The following is a 23388-nucleotide window of genomic DNA, read 5'->3' on the forward strand; positions in this document are numbered from 1 at the left end:
TGTCCTACTAGGCTTCCTTCTGGGTTAAGAGGATAGAGGGAAGCCAGAGGTAAGTAAACTCAAGTTTTGGCAGATGGGAGTATACTTAGGTGAATTAAAGAATGCAAATGATTCCTCTTTATATTTTTATTATTTTACTTTGCATAGACCTTGGTATCTTACAAGATCTAGCTTCTGTTTGCTCCTTGGTTTTGTGAAATTTCCTTTCCTTTCCCCCTTTTTACTTTCCTTTCTTTATTTCTTTTTTTTTTTGTGGTTTTTCTAGATGGGGTTTCTCTGTGTAGCCCTTGATGTCCTGGAACTCACTCTGTAGACCAGGCTGGCCTAGAACTCAGATCCCTCCTGCCTCTGCTTCATGCGTGCACCACCACGTCCAGGTCCTTTCTGTTCCTGATTTTGTGCAGAGAACTTGTGCTTTTTGGCAAAGACCTGAAGGATCCTCCTGGTTTTCACTTAGAGTCTTTTACTGTAGATCAGGGTAGAGATTTACGGAAGCAAAGAAAATGACAACATCATGTCCTCAGAAGTGGGAGAGAATCAGAATGACCCGTGTTGGAAGGAAGGGTCATATTCGGGAGCTGTACCCTCAAGGTCGTGGAGGAATTGTTCCATGAGAACGGAGTAGGGGTGTTGCTCGGCGGGAGACTTGGAGGAGTGTCACCCAGAAGGAACTGTACTCCGCTCGGTTATCCAACTCGGTGGAGTGACAGAATTGTGCAATCAGACCACGGTGAGAGCACAACGGATGACCCAACGCCTCTCGTTAGCCAGCCATTTCAGGCTGCGCGGCGCCAAAACCCAACCCCCTTCCGTCACTCCAAGACCCTAACTTGGTCACTCCACAGCCCTGCCTCCTCTCCTGTCACTTCCAGCCGGCGACACCCCATCACTCCACGACCCGCCTCCTCGCCTGTCACTTCTGGCCCCGCCCCTCCTCTGTCATTCCAAAGCTCCACCCCTCTCCTGTCATTCCTAGACCATTCCTTCGACTTTCACTCTACGGCTACACCCCTTCCGGCAAGTCAGCTCCGCCCCTACCCCTACTTTCCCTCCGCGGTTTCTGTCGACCCCGCCCCCTCACGCACGGCCCTACCTGCTATTGGAGGCGAAAAGCACGGCCTCTAGCCTCAGGCCCCGCCCCCCGCCCGAGGCCCCGCCCCTAGGGTCGACCTGTTTTTCCCCGCCCCGGCACCCGCAGCGACCGCAGCGGCGGCCGAGGTGCTCAGAGCTTGACGCGATGGGGCTTCCCGAGGAGCGGCGCAAGAGCGGCGGCGAGAGCCGGGCCCGGGAGGAGACCGGCGCCGAGGGCCGGGTGCGGGGTTGGTCCCCGCCGCCGGAGGTCAGACGCTCGGCACACGTCTCCTCTCTGCAGCGCTACCGCGAGCTGCACCGGCGTTCTGTGGAGGAGCCGCGGGGTGAGGCTGGGCCCGGGCGACTCTTGGGGGCGCCAGTGAGCAGAGGAGCAGGGCTCCGAGGGGCATTTACCGAGCTCCCCCAGGGAGGAGAGGGAGGGCCCCCGAGGGAGATGGAAAAAGGGGTTCCAAAGAGATGGCCTTCCAGGAGAAGAAGGAGGGATCTGCGAAGTGAGAAGTTCCTAGAAGTTGGGGGGCTCTCTGGAGACTTGGCGGTTTTGTGAGATGTGTGTTTTCACAAGGAGATGCGGGTTCTGTGAGGAGAAGCGGGGTTCGGTGAGGGGAGAACTCCTGGGGGAGACTGGAAAAGGGGTTTCCGTGAGGAGAAAGTTCCATGAGAAAGAGAGTCCCTGAGGTAAAAGAAGGGCTCCAAGGAGCAAGGGTGAGCCTTGAGGGAAGGAGAGCCCGGAAGAGAGAGAACCTTCTTTGCCTCCAATTCAACAATTGCCTCCCTCAGATTTTTAACGAGTGCGCCCATCTCATTTTGCTCAGCAGCAGTGACAAGACTGGCTCCCATCTTAGGGTCCTGCATCTATTTAATATAGTGGCAATCCCAATATACGATTGAGCAAGTTGTTATCATGTCAAGTTTTTTTTTTTTTTAATAAATTTGGACCTAAGTTGTAGTAACTCAGGTTCTAAAAGATAATTGTGTCTTTAAAAACGTGCCAGGACAGTTTAGGGGGCAAACCCACATCCTGGCCAGGCCTGCTGGCACACACCTTTAATTTCAAGCTGAAGAGGAAGAGGCAGGTCTTTGTAAATTCAAGGCCAGCCTGGTGTGCATAGGTAGTTCCGGGTAGTTCCACAATAACCGGGGCTACATACATAGTGAGACCCTGCCAAAAAAAGAAAACCAACAATAAAACTCCACCACCACATCCTGGTTGAGAGGCAACATGATGTTTGGTAATAGGATAAACACAAGCCACGAATCACACTCAGAAAAATGCATAAAAAGTTTTGCTTGCAGTCTTAGGCAGATTTAAAAAACCTATCTTAAATTTACTCATCTCCAAGATAGGGATAATAATACTAGCTTCATAGATTATGAGGACTAAAGTGGGTAATAAAGGATCCATTATTGAACGTTTGATGCCCAGTAGCCATTAAATAAGTAATGATTTGTTTAATAACAACAATCTGAATGAGGCAGATACTAAGCAATGCAAAATATTATTGAATCAAGTGTGAAGTTGTTCATTGCTTCCAGTAGTGTCCAACTTTGGGTCCTGAAGTCCGGGTGTCTTTTCCCTTCTCTTTCTGTATTTTCTTCCATCATGAGTTACCTCTGTTTCCCTGGGGTAAGCTCGTACTACTACAGTAATTCCTATTCTACATATCTACCTCATATCTTGTATTTCACTTATATTCGGTCCCCAAATTTCATAGGACTATAGACCATTTGTGTTTCACACACCCTGATGATGTTATACTGAACTAAACGAGACTGTGAGTTTTCTCTCCCAAATTTGCTTTCTTCCCTAATTATTTTTTCTTTCTTTCTCTTTTGCCCTAATTTTCTATTTTCTGCCAGTGTCAATGCCACTACCCCAAACTATAAACCTCTTCCAACATCATCTTCTCTGATATCCTTTTTATACCTTATGGATTTATAGAACACTTATTGTTTACTGAGCAGTATTTCAGTTTGATTTGATCTGAGTACAAACCACATTTTACAGAGGAAGAAACAGGAGCTTAGAGAGACCAATTCATTTACACAAGGTCATAAAGCAAGTCATTGATGGAGTTAGGATTTAAACCAACATGATCTTAACTAGAGAACCAATACTCTGAATATTACGCTATTCTCTGACTCTACAGTTTGCTTTTCGCCAAATTTTGTCAAATACTACTTTAAAATATCTCGCCGGGCGGTGGTGGCGCACGCCTTTAATCCCAGCACTCGGGAGGCAGAGCCAGGCGGATCTCTGTGAGTTCGAGGCCAGCCTGGGCTACCAAGTGAGTCCTAGGAAAGGCGCAAAACTATACAGAGAAACCCTGTCTCGAAAAAAACAAAAAAAAAAAATCTCTCTCAGATTGATCCTTTTTTTTCCATTTCCACAGACATTTTAAGTCTGGAAAGCGAGAAGCAGTTTCCTAATTTGTCCCTTCCTCCCTAGTCTTAATACCATCCATCAGTTGCTCCAGCAGACTTATCTAGACACCATTAGGCTGATATTCTGGGAATGCTGCCATTGTAAAAAAAACTTTCTTTCTCCTTCTTTCCTTCCTTCCTTCCTTCCTTCCTTCCTCCCTCCCTTCCTTCCTTCCTTCCTTCCTTCCTTCCTTCCTCCCTTCCTTCCTCTGTCTGGCTTTCTTTCTCTCTTCCTTTCTTTCTTTTTTCCTTTCCCTTCCTTCAACTCCTTCCTTCTTTCTTTTTTTCCTTCCTTCCTTCCTTCCTTCCTTCCTTCCTTCCTTCCTTCCTTCCTCTCTCTGGCTTTCTTTCTTTCTTCCTTTCTTTCTTTTTTCCTTTCCCTTCCTTCCCTTTCTTCCTTCTTTCTTCCCTCCCTCTCCCTCTCTCTCTCTCTCTCTTTCTTTCTTTCTTTCTTTCTTTCTTTCTTTCTTTCTTTCTTTCTTTCTTTCTTTCTTTCTCTCTTTTCTGACAGGGTCTTGGTATATAGTCCTGGCTGGCTTAAAACTTACTATGTAGATATAGACAAGACTTGCCTTTCTTCTGCCTCCGGAATGCTACAATTATAGGCAGGTGCTACCATATCGGGCTTTTTAAAATGGTTCCCCTAAATTAAGATTCTGATTTTCGAGCCGGGCAGTGGTGGCGCACACCTTTAATCCCAGACTCGGGAGGCAGAGGCAGGCGGATCTTTGTGAGTTCAAGGCCAGCCTGGTCTACAGAGTGAGATCCAGGAAAGGCACAAAGCTACACAGAGAAACCCTGTCTCGAAAAACCAAAATAAATAAATAAAAAGATTCTGATTTTCTTTCAGAGCCTCTGGGTAATCAGCCTTGCCTCTTGAATCTTATCTTTACTATTCTCTATTACATTCTTCATATTAGATAGATCTTCTTAATATCCTGGATACCCAAAAGTCCCTTTCTATGTCTTTGGTTTTGCCCATTCCCTTCTGTGCCTATTCACTATAAAATTAGGATAATATGTATACTTCATAAGTTTATATTACAGCGATTAAATTAAATTAGGCCAGTCCTATCTTCTATCTTTACAGTTTTGTATATTCACTAAATGTCAGTTTCCATTTGCTTTTTGAAAAAAATGGCCATTCAGTATTTTATTATATTACAATTTATGTTACTAGTTTTCACCAGTTTTTAATTGTTGGGATTTTGATTTTGTTTTAAGGTGTGTGTGTAGACTAGAGGACAACCTTGGGTGTCACAGCAAGCCCCAGAATTCCACCTGTCTCTGCCCTCAAAGTACTAGAATGACAAATGAGTGCACTATGCCAGATCCTCATGCTTGTGTGGCAAGCACTTTATGAATTGAGCTATTTCTCCAGCCCTGGTTTTATTATTTATGAATTTTTTTATAGTCAGGGTTTCAAATAGCACAGGCTGGTCTCAAATTTCCTGTTAGCTGAGGCTTGCCTTGAACTCCTGATTCTCTGGCTCTACCTTCCAAGTGCTAGGATTACAGTCCACATCATTGTACCCTTCTCTAGTTTCACTTCTGTAGTGTTGTAATAAAAACCTTTTCAGTAATGCCTTCTTGTCTTCTTGGGTTATTTTCTTGGAATATATTTCCAAAATTGAGCTAGCAAATAAAGGTTCTAAAAAGTTTTATAACTCTTGCCAGACATTTCCTTTTTTTATTTAAGAAACTTTTTTATTCATTTTACATACCAACCACAGATCGCCCTCTCTCCCCTCCTCCCACTCTGCCTCCTAGCTTTTCCCTCCCACCCCCACCCCTATTCCCTCCTCCAAAAGGGTAAGGGCTCTCAAGGGGAGTCAGCAAAGCCTGGTACATTCAGTTAAGATAGGACCAAGCCCCTCCCCGCTGCATCAAGGCTGAGCAAGGCATCCCACCATAGGTAATGGACTCCAGAAAGCCAGCTCATGCACTAGGGATAGATCCTGATCCCACTGCCAAGGGCCCCTCAAACAGACCACGCTACACAACTGTCTCCCGTATGCAGAGGGCCTAGTCCAGTCCCATGCAGGTTCCACAGCTGGCCAGACATTTCTTACAGTGCTATTATTGTATAAAAGTATCTGATTGTCTAGACAGATCTCATGTAGTGAAAGCACAGAATTAGATTTTAAAAATCTTTGCTAGTTTTAGGTATATGGTGGCACCTTGGGTTGATTTCATTTTTATTTCCTTAATAGATTGAAAGGTGGCATACCATGTGATTTAGCTTTCAATTCTGTTGTTTTGTTTCACTATGCCAAATTATGAATTAGTTCCTGCTGATAGTTTCTTTATTTTCAGTCTCAAATAGTTTCTCTAAACATAAACCTTTGGTTTTCTCTCATACCATAGTAGTTACTTTCTTTTAGTCCAAGGGTAAAATATATACCTGTCTTTTGAAAATTAGCAAACATGTCTTCTCATGGAAGTTCCAATCTTGACTTAATAACCTGTGAAATCTTAGGCAAATTATTTAATGTCTCCAAACCTTGATTTTTCAAATCTATAAGATAAGAAACAAAATAATATATACCTCATAGGGGTATAGTGAGGATTAAATAAAAAATACATATAAATAGTTTTAAGTAACATCTGGCACACAGGAACATTTGTGCAAGTAGTTGTAAAGGAAATGCTCAATAAATAATTGCTAAGAGAGAATGAACAAATTAAGAGATGATCGTGGAAGACTATCTGGGTAAAGAATTTCTTATTTATTGATTGCCTACTGGGTACTGTTCATTGTGCTAGGTTCAGCATGGATATGATACTTTTGAGTGCGTGTGTGTGTGTGTGTGTGTGTGTGTGTGTGTGTGTGTGTGTCTGGTAGAGATAAGGTCTTATTATCAAAGGCTGGCTTTGAACTCCCTATGTAAAGGCTGGTCTTGAACTGATAATTCTGCCTCCACCTCCCAAGTGCCTGAATCATAATAAGTATGTGCCACTACACTCGGATAGACAGCTTTGTGTGTAGAAGGAACAATCTGAATTGAGATTCAGGAATAGACTGTAGGCAGGAGAGTAATAGGTGATTAGATTAGACAGCTATTGAGTCCTGGGACAGGGTGATTATAACTTGGTCATATGCATCTGATGACAAATATGTTTGAAACCCTTAGTGATATGTGGACATCTCTTTTGGTTGCAGAGTTTTGGGGAAGCATTGCCAAGGAGTTTTATTGGAAAACCCCATGCCCTGGCCCATTCCTCCAGTACAACTTCGATGTGACTAAAGGGAAAATATTCACTGAGTGGATGAAAGGAGCAACCACAAACATCTGCTACAATGTGCTGGATCGAAATGTCCATGAGAAAAAACTTGGAGATAAAGTTGCTTTTTACTGGTAAAATATAGTCTATGACAGATAAAAATCTCATATTCATATGGTGTTTCATAATTCACAGTGTGCCTTATTTTTAAATTGAAAATTATTAAAATTAACTAATCAGTCAGTGTGGGTGGCATGTGAGTGTGAAGGTCAGAGGAAAACTTTGAGAAGTTGGTTCTCTCCTCCACACTGTGGGTCCTAGGGATTGAACTCAGATCATCAGGCTTGGGGACAAATGCCTTTTACCTGCTGATCTTCTTGCTACCCCCAACCCGTACCTCCAGATTTTTTTGAGATAGAGGTCTAACTGTGAAATCCTGGTTGGTCTGGTATTTGCTGTGTAATGAAAACTGGTGCCTCCTAACTGATGGAATTACAGTTGTATGCCATCCACACTGGATTGTCACAAAGTACTTTAAATCTACAAACTTACTTGATCCTTACACCAACCAAGAAGAGTAAGCCAAGTGTCATTAATTTGATATTTCAGTAAGGAAAAATACATCAAGGAAGTTAAATTATTTTCTTCAGATCACATAACTTCTGGTACCCGAGTCAAAAGAAAATCAAGTGGCCCTCCTGTTCTTGGTTTATGGTTGAAAATGAGGAGAATGGGTATACAGAAGAGACCAGGACTAGGTCTTTTTTTTCATTCTTGCTTTGGGACAAAAAAATGAGTGTTAAGTTTTGCCAGCTCTGTCATTGTTATCATTACCTTTTATTGAGTTAAGGGTTGGATACTGTGTTTAGGAGCTTAAAAAATATCTTATTTGCCGGGCGGTGGTGGCGCACGCCTTTAATCCCAGCACTCGGGAGGCAGAGCCAGGAGGATCTCTATGAGTTCGAGGCCAGCCTGGACTACCAAGTGAGTTCCAGGAAAGGCGCAAAGCTACACAGAGAAACCCTGTCTCGAAAAATCAAAAAAAAAAAATCTTATTTGATGCTCACAGTAGCTACAAAAGCCACTACACCTGGCAAGATTTCTTTCTTTCTTTTTCTTTTTGATTTTTCGAGACAGTTTCTCTGTGTAGCTGTGGCTATCCTGGAACTCACTATGTAGACCAGGCTGGCCTCGAACTCAGAGATCTGCCTGCCTCTGCCTCCTGAGTACAGGGATTAAAGATGTGCACCACCACCGCCTGGCAACCTGGCAAGATTTCTTTTTCAAGATATATGCTTTAGCCAGGTGGTGGTGGCACACACCTTTAATCCCAGCACTTGGGAGGCAGAGCCAGGAGGATCTCTGTGAGTTCGAGGCCAGCCTGGTCTACAGAGCGAGATCCAGGAAAGGCTCAAAACTACACAGAAAAACCCTGTCTCGAAAAAGCAAAAAAAAAAAAAAAAAGCAAAAAAAAAAGAAACTGTTCAATGGAACACCAATTTTGGAAGCGCTGAATTAAGTAATCTACAAATCTACTTCCAATGATGCAAAATTCTGTTAACTCTGTGGTAAGACATTATTACTTGGCTTTTACATGATACTTGTTCAACAAGAATTTTTAAAGATACTCAGTACCAGAGAGAGATAGCTCAGTGGTTAAGAAAGCATACTGCTCTTGCAGAAGACTCAGTTCCCACATTGGGCAGTTTAAACCACCTATAATTCTGGCTCCAGGGAGTCTGATGTCCTTTTGTAGATGCCATAGGTACCTGTACTCACATGCGCATGCACACATACACACACACACTTAATAATAAAGAATTGTAAAAAGATATTGAATACTCAGCCTCAATATTAGGTGTTATAAATACTGGAGTAGAGAATGGGAAAAAGTATCAAATGGACAATTAATTTTCAATTCTTTTATGTTTATAGTAAACTATGAATGGACTGCATTTGTTATAATAAAACAAAGTATAAATATGCTATGCTGGATATATAGCTGCTTCCCTTCTTTGAGCCCATATTTGTAAAGATACTTACACTGCTTCCTCTTCCTTCTCTTTCTTCCTCCTCTTCCTCTTTCTCTACTGCTGCTGCTGCTGCTGCTGCTTTTTATGGAACTGGGAATTAAATTTAGGACTTTTGCACAAGCTAAGCAACTGCTCTACCACAGAGCTACCCTCCCAGTCCCCTTCTAATTGTCTTTAGAGAAGAGATTGGCTTCCTGTTATCATAGATGAGAATTTAAATCTCAAACGCCCCTTTAACTTCTCTCTTTCACTAAACATTTTTAAATTAAATTCAATCCACGGTCTTTGTAAGAGTAGTGTAGTAAGGGTATTAAAATGGCTCTTCTCTAGGGTCTCACATATCTCAGGCTAGCCTCAGCAACTATGTAGCCAAGGATAACCATGAAATTCTGATCCTCTGACTCTACCTCCCTCTACTGAGTACTGGAATTATAGATCTGTACTGCCATGCCTAGTTTATGCTGGAGACTTGTGTATGGCAGGAAAGCATTTTACTAATGGAGCTATATCCCAGCCTTTGCATTTCCTTTCATGTACAAATTTTTTGTTTTCTCTGAAGCCATCAGTTACCTACCATCTTTTTCTTGTACTATCATATACTCGGAATGTCCCAAACTTTCTTACATGTATATTCTAAGACCTACTTTCTCTGCCCCCAAGTCTTCTCTGTTAGGATCTGCCTTTATTTATTTATTTATTTATTTATTTATTTTGTTTTTTCGAGACAGGGTTTCTCTGTGTAGCTTTGCGCCTTTCCTGGATCTCACTCTGTAGACCAGGCTGGCCTCGAACTCACAAAGATCCGTCTGGCTCTGCCTCCCAAGTGCTGGGATTAAAGGTGTGCGCCACCACTGCCCAGCTCTGCTGTGGTGGCATTTTACTTGTACTGAAATGTGATTTTAATTGTATGTTAATAAATAAAGTTGTCTGGGGGTCAGAGCTATTAGAGTCATAGCAAGTGCATGGCGGCGGTGGCGCACGCCTTTAAGGACCTGGAGGGCGGTACATTCAGGCCGTGACGAGGCAGTCACATGTTTGGGTTTACAACCAATGACAAGGCAGAACAGGAAGACTTTAAAGACAGACACACAGGAAGTAGGTCCCTTTCGGAGAGCTCTCTTGGCTGGAGAGGATCCCTGAATCAGGAAGGGTGAGGCTCTTAGCTCTGACCTCTTGGCTGTCTTCTCTGAATTGGCTCTGTGTTTCTTATTTTATAAGACCGTTGGTTACATCTACACTCTGCCTTTATTTTTTCATTGATGCTTTAAAAAAATAAAATTTTTAATGATTTTTTTTCTGGCAGTGCTAGGATTTGAACCCAGGGCCTTGTGATAAATATATATATTTTGCAAGAGGGTCTTTACTATGTAGCCCAGGCTATTGTGGAACTCATTATGTAACCCGGTTTGGTCTCAAACTCATGGCAATCCTCCTGTCTCAGCCCAGATACTGATCATATCTGGCAAGCTTTCTTTTCTTATCGATTTCTTCTCAGCTTAGTGTCATTTAGATGAATGCAGTATTATTAGCATACCGCATTTACAGTTCATTTCTCATCTTGGGATATATATATATATATATATATATATATATATATATATATTACAAGATATATATATATATGTAATCCACAAGGAAAATAGCACTCTTAAGAGCATACTCTAGTTAGCTAAACAAAACCACCACAAGGAAGAATTTGGCCTTTTACTTTGGCTTGGCACATAATAAATGTTTATGGAATTATATTATTTTTAGAACTCTATGTGACTGTTAGAGTCCACATAGGTCAACTTTCTTTATAGATTAACAGATCTAAGATTAGCTAGAGAGGGAAAGTGATTTCTCTCAGGGTTATATACCTGTTTGAAGATAAAATGGAGACTAATTTCCAGATAGTTTTCCTAGTCAACTATTCCTTTCTTTAATATGACACTGCCTCATTCAAGGAGTCCAACACTAGGCTATGGCAGATAAAAACAGAAATTGGCCATGTTAGTCAAATTATTTATTTTCAAATTGAAATTTAAAAAACAGATAAGGTTTGTTAAATCCAGTATTATGGAGTTTACATTCTATTTGGGAAGACCAAATAGGTATTTAAAATTGCTGCCACCAAAAAAGCAAACAAAAAATTAAACAGCAGCAACTCAGGAGGTAGAGGTAGAAAGATCAGGAGTTCAATGTCAGACATGGCTACATAGAGAGTTTGAAGTCAACCTAGCCTACATGAGACCCTATTCCCAAAAACCCAGAGAAAAAATAAAATATACACAAAAATAGCTTTTATATTATGGAATTGTCAACTGAATAAGATTAAATAGGGTAACAAACTCATGTGTTCAATATCCTGGTATGGTGAAAGGGCTTAATAGATATTAATCACTATTACTGTATTTTTGGACAGTAAGTCTCACCAAGTGGTCACCTCTGAAACTATATGCATACAAGCAACACTAAGCAGACTCAGCAGGTTGTATTTATATATTTATTCACATATATAAAATAGTAATAATTTTTTAAAAAAGAGACTGAATTTGAGAGGGAGTGAAGAGGGAGGAATGATATAATTATACTTTAATTTTTTAAAATTGCAAAAAATAAAAATAACTTGGATTAGAAACAAAACACAACACACCAATCTCTTTAGAATAAAAGGCTTGTGCAAGGAACAATTTGTTTACTCAACCAGTACTTGTTGAGAACTCACTGTATACCAGGTACTGTGCTGCACAAAACACAAAATTCTTTTTTTAATGCAGTGTGAGGAGACAGACAGTGAACAAACAAAATAAGACAAAGAGCGTTGAGGAAACAGCTCAGTTAGTAAAGGGCTTTCTTTACAAGGACTTGAGTCTGGTCCTTAGAACACACACAGACTTGCAGACACATAAACAAATAGAACAGGCAGTGATAAATGTGCTTTAAAAATGCAGATCACCAGGAAAGGGAATGACAACACAGAGTGGGACTGATAAGGGAAGATCCTTTGATAGGGTGACATCATTTGGGCAGAGATTTGAAAGAAATGATGCAGTATGTCATGCAGATAATTGGAGTAGGGAAGAGAAATGTTCCAGATAGATGGAGGAGCAAGTGTGTGCTGATGCTTGGTGTGTTTGAAGATGGGTAAGTTAGTATAGCTCAAGCCATGTAAGACAAGGGGAATTTGCTGAGGCCCACAGGCTGCTAGGTCATTTAGAACCATGGAAGCTAATGTAGATTGTGGCTTTTTATGCATGGTGAAATAGGGATGCACTAGACAGTCTTGAGCAATGGCATGCCAACTTGGATTATACTTAGGACCTGTATGTTAAATTGAGAATAAAAAGCAGAAAGTGTGAGACCAATTACAAGGTTGAAATCTAGGTGAGCCATGATGACTTAGGTAATAATGGCAGTTGTGAAGGTGGTTAAAAGTGCTCAAAATCTGGACCTGTTTTGAATCAAGAGTGCATGGAATTTGCCATCACGGAAGGTTCTAAATGGTCTAGCAGCCTGCTGGCCTCAACACTTCTTTAATAGTGGATAAGGCCCAAGAATAGAAGATCACTACTCTTGAGATGTGTTAGAAGATTCTTACAAAGAAGAATGATATGGCCACAGCTAGATTAAAAAAAGGTTAATCTGGAGCTGGGAAAGGTGGCACACACCCTCATATTTGAGAGGTGGAAGAAGGAGCATCAAGAGTTCAAGGCCAGCCTCAGCTACATTGCAAGTTTGAGGCAAGCCTAGCTATTTGAGAATCTATCTCAAAAGTAAAAAAACAAAAAACAAAAACAAAAAAAATGGGTATGGAAACGGGAGTGTGAATCTAGAGAACTGAGAGTCTATTATTCAGGGCAAAGATGCCTGAACTGGGTGCTGTTGATGGGTAGGCAATACCAAAGTTGTTGGGCTTTGGTGACTGGAGACATTTCTAGAGTCACCTAGAGATGGAATTCTAGTACATATAATGAAAATATCAGTCATCAACCAATCTTCACTCTTTCTTCTCATAAACCTTATTTAGCCAAGGCTGGTCTCAAACTTGATGTGTAGCCAAGGGTGATCTTGAGCCACTATATAGGCTGCATAAACCAAATTGCTTACTCTCTCAGTGTCCTTTCAATATACTAGTTCTCACTCTTTGAGCTACCTATAAAATCTTTCACTTGTTATCTCTCCCTGAATAACTATCCTAATATTTTGTGACCGATTATTATATTATATACATATATGTAAGTCATCATTATATTCCTACCTACTGTACTAAAAACGATAGTGACAGAGGTTACAGACAAAATCTTATTTGGAGGACAAATTTAACCCTTGTTGAAAGGAACATGTGCCTTTGAAAAAAATGTTTTATTAAACAAGAGAATTCTTGGTTCTTTCCTAATTCTTCTCTGCTTCTATTCCATTCACACTTACCTATAATAGTTTCCTTCCTCTAAATGACTAAAATCTTATCTTCCCATTCCATTCCCATCAACAAGTCTGTTCTCGCCTACCATGTGGGTTCTGGAGATGAAACTCAAATTATCAGGCTTGGGGGCAAGTATTCTTATCCAAAGAGCCATCTTGCTGGCACAAGATGACCCTTTTAAAAAGAGGAATGCTTAACTAGTCATCCTAGTTTTTATTTGGATTTCTTTTACTTCTACTTGAATTATGAGCATACTGATTACAACTTCAAAATTACATATCTAGGGTCTTTGAACTCCAATTTCTTTGAGCATTTTACTTTAGGGTCACTTTTATAGTCCATGAATTCTCCCTGCTTCTCAAATTCTAATACCATCCCTAAACATTAATGAGTTCAAATTGGATTCATTCCTTAAGTTATCATACTCAAGAAACATAGAGCTCTGTGGGATATGCTATATGGAAGGTAAAAAGAAATTACTAGGTATTTCATATTTTTGTTAACTGCCTTGTAGTTCCTTATGACAAACCTAGAAATAATCCTGTAAATAAATTAAAACCACAGAGTTACTCTGTAAGGTGTTTTCTATAGTATTTAGCTACTGGAGGAGGCTCATCAGCAGAGACATCAGCATATCTTACCTCTTTAAGTCTTAGTTTTCCTGTCTGTGGAATGGGAATAATAACAGTTTCTATCACAGATTGTTGTGAGAAGTCACTGGGATAATTTTTGTAAGAGCACAGCTAGAAGCTTAGAGCCACATTACATTGTTTCCTTTCCTGTGTTCCTGTGGACTCTGATATATGTGCATGGGAACTTGCTGAGTTCATGTGAAATCTTTGATCTATTGAAGTGTTCTTGTTGTTCTATGGATGAGGTAATACTGAGTCCACATTCTCTGGTTCCTCACATGATACAGTTTCCTAAATAACCCCTTTGTCATTGGCCTGTCTCCTCCAGACATACTCTAGTTGGCTAAGAGCTCTCATATTGCAACTATGGTCTTTCTCACACATTACACTGTTACCATGCTTTGACTTTTCATGTCTACAATGATATTAGCTACACAGGTGGCTGTGCTTGACCACCCAGCTTCTTACAGCTTTCCATAATACCTAAGGTTGATTGATGATTTCTTTCTTGTCTCTCTTCCTTAGAAATAGGATCTTTGTTGTGTAGTCCTCACTGGAAATCCTCCTGTCTCAGCCACCTAAGTACCAAGAGTACAGGTATGTGCTAGCACTCCTGGCTATAAATTTCTCTACTTCTTTTTTTCTTTTCTTTTTTATTTTTTTAAGATTTATTTATTTGCCGGGCGGTGGTGGCGCACGCCTTTAATCCCAGCACTCGGGAGGCAGAGCCAGGCGGATTGCTGTGAGTTCGAGGCCAGCCTGGGCTACCAAGTGAGTTCTAGGAAAGGCGCAAAGCTACACAGAGAAACCCTGTCTTGAAAAACCAAAAAAAAAAAAAAAAAAAAAAAAAAAAAAAAAAAAAAAGATTTATTTATTTATTACATATACAGAAAAGGGTGCCAGATCTCATTACAGATGGTTGTGAGCCACCATGTGGGTGCTGGGAATTGAACTCAGGACCTCTGGAAGGGCTATCTCTCCAGCCCCAATTTCTCTACTTTTTATAATAATAAACTATGTCTCCTATTTGCTATGCTTACATATTTGTTCCCTTATTTTTTTTTATTTTTTTTTATTTTTTTTGGTTTTTCGAGACAGGGTTTCTCTGTAGCTTTGCGCCTTTCCTGGAACTCGCTTTGGAGACCAGGCTGGCCTCGAACTCACAGAGATCCGCCTGGCTCTGCCTCCCGAGTGCTGGGATTAAAGGCGTGCGCCACCACCGCCCGGCTTGTTCCCTTATTTTTTTTAACCTGGGTATGGTTCATAACATTTGACAGATGAGGAACTTGGGGCTCAGACAGTACAAATGCCTTGGCCAGGGTCTTAAAGTAATTATAACTTTTCTTTTTTTGGTTTTTTGAGACAGGGTTTCTCTGTGTAGCTTTGCGCCTTTCCTGGATCTCACTCTGTAGACCAGGCTAGGCTCGAACTCACAGAGATCTGCCTGGCTCTGCCTCCTGAGTGCTGGGATTAAAGGCGTGAGCCACCACTGCCCGGCGTAATTATAACTTATTCTAGACAGGAGGACAATTTCTGCTCCTTCTTCCAGACACCATGCTTCTACTTTCACAGCCTTTGCTTCTTGGACACTTGGTCATTTGTCTAGTCAGTAGTCTATTAAGAGGGTATAGGGCTGTTCTTGGAAATGTCAACTACTACTTATAAAGCTAAAGATATTAAAGTGAAAGCTAATAAAGTAGTATCTTTTCTTTAACTGAGATATGCTCACTCATTAAATAATTTTCCATTGAATACATGCAAAATATTAACTTGAGAACAAGCTTAGGGCAATACAGAGGGGATCAGCAGAGAGGCACTTTTGTAGTTCAGGAAAGAGTTGACAATAGTGATAATGGTAGAAGTCAGGGAAAGGGTCAGATTTTATTTATTAAAAAGGCAATAGATTTTACAGATGAACTTGATATGTGATCTAAGAGAATGAAGTAAAAAAGTATCTCCAAGGAGGGCCAGCAATATGGCTCATCAGGTAGTGGTGCTTGCCACCAAGTCTGATTACCTGAGTTTGACTCCCAGAACCCACAACTTGTCTTCTGACTTCCACACATATGCTATGGCATGCATACATGTACACATACACACTGAATAAATAAGTAAATGTAAAAAAATACGTTAAAGAAGAATATCTCCAAGGAGCCAAGCATGGTGTCATAAGTATAATCCCAGCATCAGGAGGCTGAACTAGGAGTATGAGGCTAGGCTACATAGAGCAACTACATTTCAATAAAAATAAACAACAAAAAGACACATCTCTTAAGTTTTTTCCCCACCTCCCTTATCAACTAGAAAAATGGAATTTCCATTATTCTAGATGGATAAGGGATTTGAAAGAGAAGTTCTGGGGAAAAGACCAGGACTTTTTGTTTCATACACAAACATATAAAGTTGTAGTTGTGAAAAGTGCTAGCAAGTTATTGAAGGGTTCAAGTATGGCTATGACATGTCAGGTTTATATTTGGAAAAAAAACATTCTTTTGATCATTAGTGTATGTATGAAAGATAAGAAGCCCAGCCTGAGGATTTGTAGGTAGAGGCCCTAGTTGCTTTGGGATCTTAACAAATAATGACATCCTTCTTGAGGTTTAGTTTTCTCACCTTTCAAAAGGGATAGCAAACCTTGTCCATCTCAAAAGATTATAAGGGAGCCAAGTCTGGTGGCACAGGCCAGCAATCTAACTACTCAAGAGACTTAGGCAATAGGATTGAGAGGTCAAGGCCTGCTTGTGCTATAGAATTATGTTTCAGTCCAATCTGGGTGACTTAATGAGATGCAGTCTCAAAATAACAAATAAGTAAGATACAGCTCAGTGGTAGTGTGCTTTTATGTGGGCTCTAGGTTACTCTCCAGTACCATCAACCAAACCAAACCAAACCAAACCAAAAGAACTGCTACAAGGATTATCTGAAGTTTAAGATAAATAAACATACTATGACAATTAGAAAATTTTCAAATTTATAGAAAAGTTGCAAAGACAATACAAATAACCTTTTGTAGCTTGAGTTTTCCTGACTGGCCCACAGTCAGGACAAATCTCTGACACCTGCCAGTCCCACAGCCACTCAGACCCAACCAAGTAAACACAGAGACTTATATTGGTTACAAACTGTATGGCCATGGCAGGCTTCTTGCTAACTGTTCTTACAGCTTAAATTAATCCATTTCCATTAATCTATACCTTGCCACATGGCTCATGACTTACCGGCATCTTTACATGCTGTTTCTCATCATGGCGGCTTGCAGTGTTTCTCTGACTCAGCCTTCCACTTCCCAGCTCTATTCTCCTCCTTGTCCCGCCTATACTTCCTGCCTGCCACGGGCCAATCAGTGATTTATTTATTGACCAATCAGCAACACATTTGACATACAGACCATCCCACAGCACTTCCCCTTTTCTTTTCTTAAAAAAGAAGGTTTTAACCTTTACACATCTCCAAAGTCAGCTTGGTATATTTGGGAATTTGGGCGTAGTTTCTCTTACTACTTCCTGCTGGAGGGGGGCGCTGTATCTTATGGGGACACAAAGAATATTTTAGGATTATGGAGTAGTCCATGAGGGTGTATCGTCTGAGCCAGTTGCCTTGAAACGGTTCTGGATGTTGGATCATCTGGGCCATGGTGTCATCGAAGACCTTTCAGGGGGTCTTGGCTGGTCAAACCTGATGTATCTTAATCTGGAACAAATCCATAGCCTCTGGCTTTCTGTGGAAACAAAAGCAGAGCCTCCTTTCCAAAGCAACATATCCTTACATCCAAATTTTGAAGTCAAGGTACCTTTAAAATATACATTTTGGCATAACTCAACAGCTTTTGCAATCAAATGTTTTTCTTCAGTTACGAATATCAAAGAGAACATAATCCAGATTCTCTGTGTGGTAGCCATCTTTACGTGGCTTATTTTTTTTATATTAGCTTGAGCCTATTGCTTTAAACTGCAGCCTTCTAAGCCTGAAAGGGCGCTGGCGCTGCTGGCTCCGCCCACTTTAGCTTCCCAACATGGCGGTGATACGTTTTCCGCCAGCTCTGGGAGCCATCAACTCTCAGAAATAGTGGGTCTATGCTTCTATCAAAGCAGCGTGTAGCCCAGAAACCTCTTTTTTTGTTGTTGTTGTTTTTTTTGTTTGTTTTGTACTAGCAAAGGCTAAATCCACCACACAGCTTAATGTGCCACTTGCAGAGGCCTCATTCCCGCCATACTGCAGGTCCAGCATGCACGCCAGGAACCCACCATAGTAACTCAAACATGCAGGCTGCCGCTAGCTTGAAAGAGACAACTAGGAGCTGTTTTTAGCTCCGTTTTAGAATCTTTTTACTCAGGTTTTAGGTGGAAACTCCTGCCAACACGTTGGGCGCCATTTGTAGCTTGAGTTTTCCTGACTGGCCCACAGTCAGGACAAATCTCTGACACCTGCCAGTCCCACAGCCACTCAGACCCAAGTAAACACAGAGACTTATATTGGTTACAAACTGTATGGCCATGGCAGGCTTCTTGCTAACTGTTCTTACAGCTTAAATTAATCCATTTCCATTAATCTATACCTTGCCACATGGCTCATGACTTACCGGCATCTTTACATGCTGTTTCTCATCATGGCGGCTTGCAGTGTCTCTCTGACTCAGCCTTCCACTTCCCAGCTCTATTCTCCTCCTTGTCCCGCCTATACTTCCTGCCTGGCCACGGGCCAATCAGTGATTTATTTATTGACCAATCAGCAACACATTTGACATACAGACCATCCCTGAACAATTTGAGGGTAAGATAAACAAGAACTTTCTCATGCATAACTGTAATATGACTTTCAAAACAAGGAAATCAATATTCATATATCGCTTGCCATCTAACCCTTGGACTCCATTGCCACTTTGTTGAAATTGTTCCAGAAATGTCCTTTATAGCAAGAGGTCTGAGATAAATAGAATTAACATATAACATATAATATTAATATATTATATATGGCTGCTATGTCTTTTTAGTCTCCATCAGTCTATACTAGTCCTCCAGTCTTTACTCTTATGGTTTTAAAAGGCTATCTTTCCAGTCTTAACAGCCAACAAAATAACCTAGATACTAAACTAAAATAAATTGGTTGCTATTTTTATTTTATACCAATGTATATTCAGTTAGAGATTCTTAAATATGATATCTATATTTAGTGAACATCTATCCATAAATACTGTATTAGCCTCTAGCAGCAGGTTTTAAACTTTTTGATATTTATAGGTAAGTTTCAGATACTACAGTAAATATTTAGATGATAAACAAGAAAAATCTGGTCTTTGTCTTTATGGAGCTCACACAATTGTCAGCTGCAAATCTTCTTTAGGAATGAATTGTTAGAATCAATGTGAAATAAGGAAACAAAGAAATGTAAAAAAGGAAATTATTTCAAGGGAGAGTGTGGAGATGTGGAGGGCATGTCTCTAGGAGCAAATGGCTATACATGTGCTCCCATGACTCTTGAAAATGCCATGAACTATTTTTCTTTTACATTTATTTATTTATTTGTTTTGTGTGTGTGTGTGTATGTGTGTGAAAGCCAAAAGACAATTTGTTGAAGACAGTTCTTTTTTTCCACCGTGTGGGTTCTGAGAATTGAACTCAGGTTGGCAGCAAGCACCCTTACCCGTTGAGCTATCTCACCAGCCACCACGGACTATTAAAGTTGACATATGAGTTCTTCCTTGCTTGATTGAGGTTGTAGGTCTTTCAGGAAATTGTCAAGCAATTGAAAAGATCATGGTAACTGAGGTCTTGGCCACAGTTTGAAGTTCAAAGTAGATGGGAGTATCCTTAATTTCCCACAAAGCTTGTAGAGGATTTCAGGAGAGTGGTTTATCCATGTTCTTTTGGTGCAGTGGAGTAAATAGTCTGGAATTCAAAACCTGGGTCTTAGTTACAGGTTTACATTTAATCCCCTGTGTGACCTTGGCAAGCCTCTCCCTCTGGATTTCTTGTAACTTTAAAATGAGAATAGTAATACTTGTTCTACCTACTGCTAGGGTAGTTGTGAGGATCAGGTTAAGGATGACTTTAAATCAGTTATATATTGTAGTCATGTGAAAAATAAACTGCACCTGTATTGATTTATTCAACATGTGAGCAGGTATGGCATTACTTTTCTTTGATCTTTATATCAGCTAAGTTTTCCCTCTGCCCCATGTAAGCAAGTATTCAATTGCTGTATAAGTTTTATATTCTGGGTCTTCCACGAATGGGCCCACTGATCCACTGTAGAAACTCAGGAACATTTGTTGACTTGACTCCAAATTCTGCTTGTTTCCACCCTCTTCCTTTCTGTGTCTACATATTTTCTTTGAAATTAATTTAGAGAATTGCTCCCCTACTGGGAAGGAGAAAAGAACCAACAAGTTTAAGATACACTAGAGATTTTCCTATCTAACACCAGCCTTTCCCCTCTTCCAACTCTCTTTTTCCATCTTATATTTCACAGAGGAAAAAAAAATAGAGCCTGAGTTTGTGCAAATTCGTATATTGAATTAGGGATAAACAGTAAATCTAGGTCTAGTAACTCCATATTAGAACTAGGGGATCCTGCATTTTTTTTTTTTTTTTTTTTTTTTGGTTTTTTCGAGACAGGGTTTCTCTGTGTAGCTTTGCGCCTTTCCTAGAACTCGCTTTGGAGACCAGGCTGGCCTCGAACTCACAGAGATCCGCCTGCCTCTGCCTCCCAAGTGCTGGGATTAAAGGCGTGCGCCACCACTGCCTGGCGGGATCCTGCATTTTTATGCAAAAATAAGCACTTGAAAATCTTGTTAGAAGTTCAGAACCCCATCCCAGCCTATTTATTTATTTTTATTTTATATGTATAGGTAGGTGTTTTCCCTGCATGTATGTATGTGAACCTCATGTGTGCAGTAGCTGTGGAGGCCAGAAGAGAGTTCAGATACCCTGGAGCTAGAGTTACAGATGGTTGTGAGCTGCCATGTAAATACTGAGAAGAGAACCTGGGTCCTCAGGAAGAGCAGACAGTGCTCTTAACATCTCTCCAACCCTGCCAGTCTATTTAACCAGAATCTCCAGAAAATAAAACCTCTGAATCTATTTTTATAAGCTTCTCAAATAGTTGTTATATAGGAAGAGAGTACTCCTGAAAATTCTTTCAGCACTAGAGTAATAGATCAGTTGAAAGCACATACCTAGGATATGTGAGGCATAGGGTTCAACTACCTCCATAATAATGTTTAGGATAGAAAACTCTGACATTTTTTTTGTTTTTTTGAGACAGGGTTTCTCTGTGAAACAATCCTGGCTGTCCTGGATCTCACTCTGTAGACTAGGCTGGCCTTGAACTCACAGAGATCTGCCTGGCTCTGCCTCCCAAGTGCTGGGATTAAAGGTGTGCGCCACCACCACCCGGAGACATCTTTTTAAAACATAGAAGAAAGGGTAATTATAAAAGAGAGTGGGAAAAGAAAATCCTCTCCAGATTTCCTAATAGATCAGTGTTAGGAAAGATTACATACAGAAATTGAAGAACTGAATTTTTAGTCTCTTAAAATTTCTTGGCTGGGCCTTGGTGGTGCATCAAGGAGGCAGAAGCAGGCAAATCTCTGTGAGTTTGAATTCCTTTAACCATACAGTTCTCAGAGCTTTAACACATTGATTTTCTTCCTTACCTTTCCCTCTGGCTTTGGAAACATTCCCCTTTGGAAAAGGCCATGCTATTTAGGAGGAAAATGTCTTCAATAGACATCTAGAATGTCAAGCTGTAGTGTCCAATGTGATGACTACTAACCACATGTTATTTTATATTTAAAGTATATTATATTTAAAGTAAGACTAAATAAAACTTTCTGTTTTTCTCTCACATTTTAAGTGTTTACTAGTTATATATGGCTAATGGCTACTATGTTGGACAGCATTACTTTCGAATAATGTAATGTGCTAGGGAACCCCAAGGCCATCACTTACCATTCCTGTGCCTTAGGGTAAGTAAGAATGGTAGATCTCAAAAGCTCCATTCTTCTTTAAACTTCTTTAACCTTTAATTGATTTGCGATTCAATTTTGGAGGTTTGCATCCCTCCACCTTTCTTTCAACCTTTCTGCTACAATGAAAGCAGAAGTACCCACAGGGAACATTAGGTTACTAATTTGTCAAATTACATTGTTTCCACTTCCTACTCCCTTGGTAGAAGGAAAAAATGACCTGAGGGTATGTTTACATTAGAGTTCCATACATTTGTGCAATACTTTACAGGTCATAGAACTCTTTCATGTTATTTCTTCATTTTATAGTTTCAAAGTATTCCTTTTCTGTTTTTGTTTTGTGTATCTCTGTATAACAGCCCTGATTGTCCTGGAACTCACTCTGTTGACCAGGCTGGCTTCAAACTCAGAGATCTGCTGAGTGCTGGGATTAAAGGTGTGCACTACCACGACTGGCTCAAAGTATTCTTATTCTTCCAGGCATGTAATGTTATGTTTGTAATCTCATAACCCCAGAGGTTGAGGCCAGCTTGGGTTAGTGAGATTTGGCTTCAAAAGACCAAAGTTTGGAGATGTAACTTAGTTCTAGAGCATTTGCCTAACATGTACAAGACATTGAGTTTGATCACCAATACTACTCAAATAAAATAAAAAAGTTGGAAGCCCTTAAAGTTAATTTTAATAATCTTCATGAATATAAATTATATAGGGGAATTTGTAAAATGAGAAGTCCAAGATTGGTGCGGTGGCACACACCTATAATCCCAGCATTCATTGGAGGATTACCAGGAGTTTGAGGCCAGATGAGCTACATAGCAAGACTCTGTCTCAAATACCAAAACTCTAACAAAAAAATACCAGTGCCACATTCTCTGGAGAATCATCTAGTACAAATAGCTACTAGAATTTTCCTGGGCAAACTGAACAATCTTATTCTTCAATTCTGTAGTGTATGTTTAGGGAGGGTGTCTTAGAAACTGCATTATTAGCATTATTTGAGCATATTTTGAGAAAGACTGGTTTTGCTTGGTTCTCATGACAGGATTTGATTTTTAGTATCTCTGCAAATCTTAAAATTCTACATGTTACCTCAGAGTTAGAGAATTCCCAAAGGAGCCCATCCTGACTTTGGATACCTCTGACACTTTGAAGGACTCTCTGTCAACCCAGCTTTCCAAAGAGACCTAAGTACTCCACTTGTAGTTACACAGTGCTAACCTGCTTCATTCCCGTAATCATTTTTCAGAATTATTAGTTCCTTCAGAAAAATTTATTAAGTACCTACTGTAAACAAGTTTCTGTGCAAGACATAAGGGATTCAGCAGTGAACAAGAGCAGCTTGGCCTCTGCTTCAGGAGCTAGGGGAACAGCCGACTTTCTTTCATTGATTTATTATTAGTTTTGGTTGTGTGTGTTTCTGTGGTGTGTATATGTATACATTTTCATATGTGTGCAGGTTTATATGGAGGCAAGAAGTCGACATTGGGTGTCTTTTTCTCTGTTGCTACCCTTTTTTTTTTTTTTTTTTTTGGAGACAGGGTCACTCACTGAACCTGGAGCTCACCAATTCAGTAAGACTAGCCAGCTTAACAAACCTCAGAGATCCCCATTTCT

At 40.4% G+C, this 23388-nt stretch overlaps 1 protein-coding gene across 2 annotated transcripts in view; it reads left to right on the forward strand.

Annotated features, from left to right (window-relative positions):
- The first annotated feature begins 1160 nt into the window (after positions 1 to 1160).
- Acss2 (acyl-CoA synthetase short chain family member 2) overlaps positions 1161 to 23388 on the forward strand; it is a 43428-nt gene continuing 21200 nt past the window's right edge. For both annotated transcript variants that reach the window (XM_052725535.1, XM_052725536.1), the window contains exons 1-2: positions 1161 to 1415; positions 6677 to 6872. In XM_052725535.1, coding sequence (XP_052581495.1) covers positions 1238 to 1415; positions 6677 to 6872 — 374 coding nt within the window. In that variant the 5' untranslated portion in view covers positions 1161 to 1237. The remainder of the gene's footprint in view (positions 1416 to 6676; positions 6873 to 23388) is intronic.

Source organism: Peromyscus californicus, unplaced genomic scaffold (assembly GCF_007827085.1).
Source record: "Peromyscus californicus insignis strain IS unplaced genomic scaffold, ASM782708v3 Scaffold_7__1_contigs__length_154581171, whole genome shotgun sequence".
In the NCBI taxonomy this organism is placed as follows: Eukaryota; Metazoa; Chordata; class Mammalia; order Rodentia; family Cricetidae; genus Peromyscus; species Peromyscus californicus.